We start from the raw sequence: 4,249 nt of genomic DNA, 5'->3' as shown, positions 1-4,249 counted from the left end.
GGGGACAAACACAGATACACAAATACATACATACATATATATACACGACGGGCTTCTTTCAGTTTCCGTCTACTAAATCCACTAACAAGATTTTGGTCAGCTCAAGGCTATAGTAGAAGACACTTTCCCAAGGTACCACGCAGTGGAAGTGAACCCAGAAACCATGTGGTTGGTAAGCAAGCTTCTTACCACACAGCCACTACTGCGTCTATATATAAAGAAATGTGTATAAAGTCTTTGTGAAGAAAGTGTGTGTATTCTCTCAAAAACACATTTTACATACATACATACACATATATACACACATACACACAGGGGTGTATGTGTGCGTGTGTACCCTTATCTTGACATTGTGTGACAATTGTAAGTGAATGTCACCATCATTCGAGCATTGTTGTCATTTCCAGGCTTCCATAGAAGACATGGCTATCCATGGAGAAATACTCAATTGCTTGGAGACAAGGGAAGGTTGGTGACAGTAAGGGCACCCAGCCACAGGAAATCTGCCTCAACGTATTCCAGCTGATCCATTGCAGGCAAAGAAAAGGGGACATCAAAACAATGACAACAACGATGATGATGATGATGATGATGATGATGATGATGACAATGGTGATGACAAGGATAAAGCTGACAATGATGATGATGACAACAATGATGATGATGACTATGATGATGATAATGACGGTAATGAAATTGATCATGATGATGGTGACAACAATGATGATGACAATGATGATGATGATGGTCATGATGATGATTATACAGTTGATAGACATGTCCTGTTGACACTGTTTTGTAATGCCCAGTTTCTGTTTGTTACAGAAACACTGCATTGAAGTAAGTGTTCTTAGATTATTGATTGACTTCATAATTGATCAATTTGTTGTCTTTGTATCAACAACCTTCCTTTGTCATTGATTCCAGTTTGTATCGATCCGGATGTGGCAATCCAGTTTGTATCGATCCGGATGTGGCAATCCAGTTTGTAGTCATCATGTTTGAGAGATGCCTGACGTCTTAAATTATTGAGTCACTTCTTAAAATAATTCTTTTAAGTGACCCAGTTACAACAATCAGTCGTAAATGGGACCCAGTTTTTAATGATCTTATTACAGTGATCCAGTTATAGCAATCAATAGTGACCCAGTTAGCAGTTGGCTTGTTAGAGTGACCCAGTTACAAGAATGAGTTTGTAGTGATTTTGTTACAGTGACCCAGTTACGAGAGGATACTGAAAAGCTCCTGGCTTTGGGTAAACGAAAATACAGGAGGACCAGTTAATTATGATTTTGCAGGAGTGGCTGTGTGGTAAGTAGCTTGCTCCCCAACCACATGGTTCCGGGTTCAGTCCCACTGTGTGGCACCTTGGGCAAGTGTCTTCTACTATAGCCTTGGGCCAACCAAAGCCTTGTGAGTGGATTTGGTAGATGGAAACTGAAAGAAGCCCATCATATATGTATATATATATATATATATGTGTGTTTGTGTTTGTCCCCCCAACATCGCTTAACAACCGATGCTGGTGGGTTTACGTCCCTGTAACTTAGCGGTTCGGCAAAAGAGACCGATAGAATAAGTACTAGGCTTACAAAGAATAAGTCCTGGGGTCGATTTGCTCGACTAAAGGCTGTGCTCCAGCATGGCCGCAGTCAAATGACTGAAACAAGTAAAAGAGAGAGTAACGTATTCCCCTCTCAGATTCACATACTTATTGCAGCAGTCGTTCAGTTTTTCTAAGCCCAGTAAAAGAACTCAGGAAGTTGGGCCTCCAACCAGGCTTCTTGCAATACCCTTAAAGCCAGGAACATTTCAGCACCCCCCCCCCCCCGTACAACAATCAGTTTGTCGTTACCCAGTCTATGTACACTGTTTACATAAGTCGGGACTTGTGTCCCATCTTGATTGTTGCTTTCACTACAATCTTCCTCAGGTGTCTTGTGATTCACCTTACCCCTTGTGCCCGGGACTGAACCCAGAATCTCTAGGTGGCTGCACTGCATAAACCAACGCTTTTATCCTCTACACTATGCCTGCAAGCAATGCAGTTACTTCCATGTTCTCAGTGGAATCACAGGCAAGGCACTGAGGTGAATGACAAGACACACGAAGAAGCCTGGAGCATACAACATCCAAAACAAAGTGAGAACAAGGATCAAGATGAGGGCATCAGCACAACTACTATAAACAGTATTCATGGTTGAGTGTGTTGTGTATTGTACCATGTGCAATCTGTGTAGCTAGGTGGCACATTGTATCCTTGAGCAAGGCACTTCATTTCATGTTGCTCCAGTCCATTCAGCTGTGAACCAGTACCAACCCATTGCTGGTGCCGCCTTCTCTCCCTCCAGCTGTCACATCCTGGTGTTCCTTTGAGTTAAAGGGTGAGGAATACCAAGAGGTTATCAGGGGACGTAAAGAATGTGGACTGCACCCCCTTTTTTTTTTCTTTTTTTACAGAATCCCCCATTTTTTAGTATGACCACCACCTCTGTTAGCAGTATTTCCACTAACATCGTCATCACCACCGCCGCCACCACTACCAGCATCGTCCTCATGGTCCTTGCCTTTGACTCTACCGCTACAGAATGGACTCAGGAATGGCTAAACTACTGTCTACCCAGTTAAATTACTGGTACGTATTCAATCAATGTTTAAAACAGTGGAAACAAGTTGAAGCTGTAATGTTAATCAAAGATTAATCTTAAGAATGGATTAGATAAGATTAGGATTAGCTGTCATGTTAGGATTTAGAGTTTGAGTTAGGAACACGCACACACACAATTGTGTAATCACATACACATGTAATCATGCACACACACTCATACATTGACTCACACATACACACATAAATTTACACATATATTCAGTTACACATATACACACACTCACACATACATTCAGTTATGCACACACACACACGGTTACATACATATATGGTTATGTACACATACATACATTCACTTATGCATACACACGTGGATTCACGCACACACACATTTATACATACATTTACTCATACACACATTTACATTTATGCACACACACACACAGTTATGCACACATACTCATACATACATGTACAGTTATGCATACACACACATACACACGTACAGCTATGTATACACACACTTTCAATATATATCCATACACATACTTCACATACATACACATTCAGTTATGTACACATACTGATACATACATTTCCAGTTATATACACACACACACTCATGCTCACACACATTAAGTTATGCATACAGTTATGTACAAACACACACACATTTACATTTATACACACATTTACATTCATGCACACACATATATAATAGAAATATGATACAAAATATATATACATATATATCCATACACACACACACATATATCCATACATACACACACATACAGTTATGCACACATACTCATACATACGTTTACAGTTATGCACATACACGCTTTCAATATAAATGCATACACATACTCGCACACATATTCAGTTGTGTACACATACTGAGACACATTTCCAGTTATATATACACACACACACACACACACAATTATACAATGTTGTTCTACCTTGTCTCCAGTAAAACAAAATACTTAGACACATCTAACAAAAATGAGTGGTATGCAATTATGGTCCAGCTCATTAGCATACACTTACCTTATCACTCAACTTCTCTTCATTAATCTGCAAATACAGGAAGGAAAGGAATAAATGTGACAGAATGACACATTTCTTCATCTCTCACACTTCTACACACACAAACCATTCAGAAAACATTTCACAAAGGTTGTACAACATTCTTATACAAACACAGCACATAACATGGACTGGAGCAACGTGAAATGAAGTGTTTTGCTCAAGAGCACAATGCTCCACTGGGGATCGAACTCACAACCATATGATCATGAGCTAAATACCTTAACCACTAAGTCAGGCACCTTCACTATACACAGACAACACTCACACATACAGCACACATGCACGCACACAAACTGCACAAAATCATACTCAATAAACACATAGTCATAATCGCCAGTGTATATGGCTTGGTAGCATGTACCATACTTTCATAAATTGTTTTAGGTGCCTGTGTAGTCATGAGCAGACATAAATACCCTTGGCGAATGCAAAGAATGTGGACCCCCCCACACACACACTTTCTTTCTTTTTTTTTTTACAGAAACCCCCATTTTCGAGTACAGAGATTCTGATTCTACCAAGAAAAACCATTAAAAAAAAAAAACA

General features: G+C 39.8%; 1 protein-coding gene across 5 annotated transcripts in view; it reads right to left on the bottom strand.

Annotated features, from left to right (window-relative positions):
* The window catches only part of LOC106884290 (doublecortin domain-containing protein 2), a 105,106-nt gene that overhangs the window by 11,963 nt on the left and 88,894 nt on the right, over positions 1–4,249 (bottom strand). For all 5 annotated transcript variants that reach the window (XM_014935592.2, XM_014935594.2, XM_014935593.2 and 2 more), the window contains one exon: positions 3,662–3,688. In XM_014935592.2, coding sequence (XP_014791078.1) covers positions 3,662–3,688 — 27 coding nt within the window. The remainder of the gene's footprint in view (positions 1–3,661; positions 3,689–4,249) is intronic.

The sequence above is a fragment of the Octopus bimaculoides genome, chromosome 24, assembly GCF_001194135.2.
Source record: "Octopus bimaculoides isolate UCB-OBI-ISO-001 chromosome 24, ASM119413v2, whole genome shotgun sequence".
NCBI classification, from domain to species: Eukaryota; Metazoa; Mollusca; class Cephalopoda; order Octopoda; family Octopodidae; genus Octopus; species Octopus bimaculoides.
The sequence above is the reverse complement of the archived record's forward strand: the minus strand, read 5'-3'. Positions and strand labels throughout refer to the sequence as shown.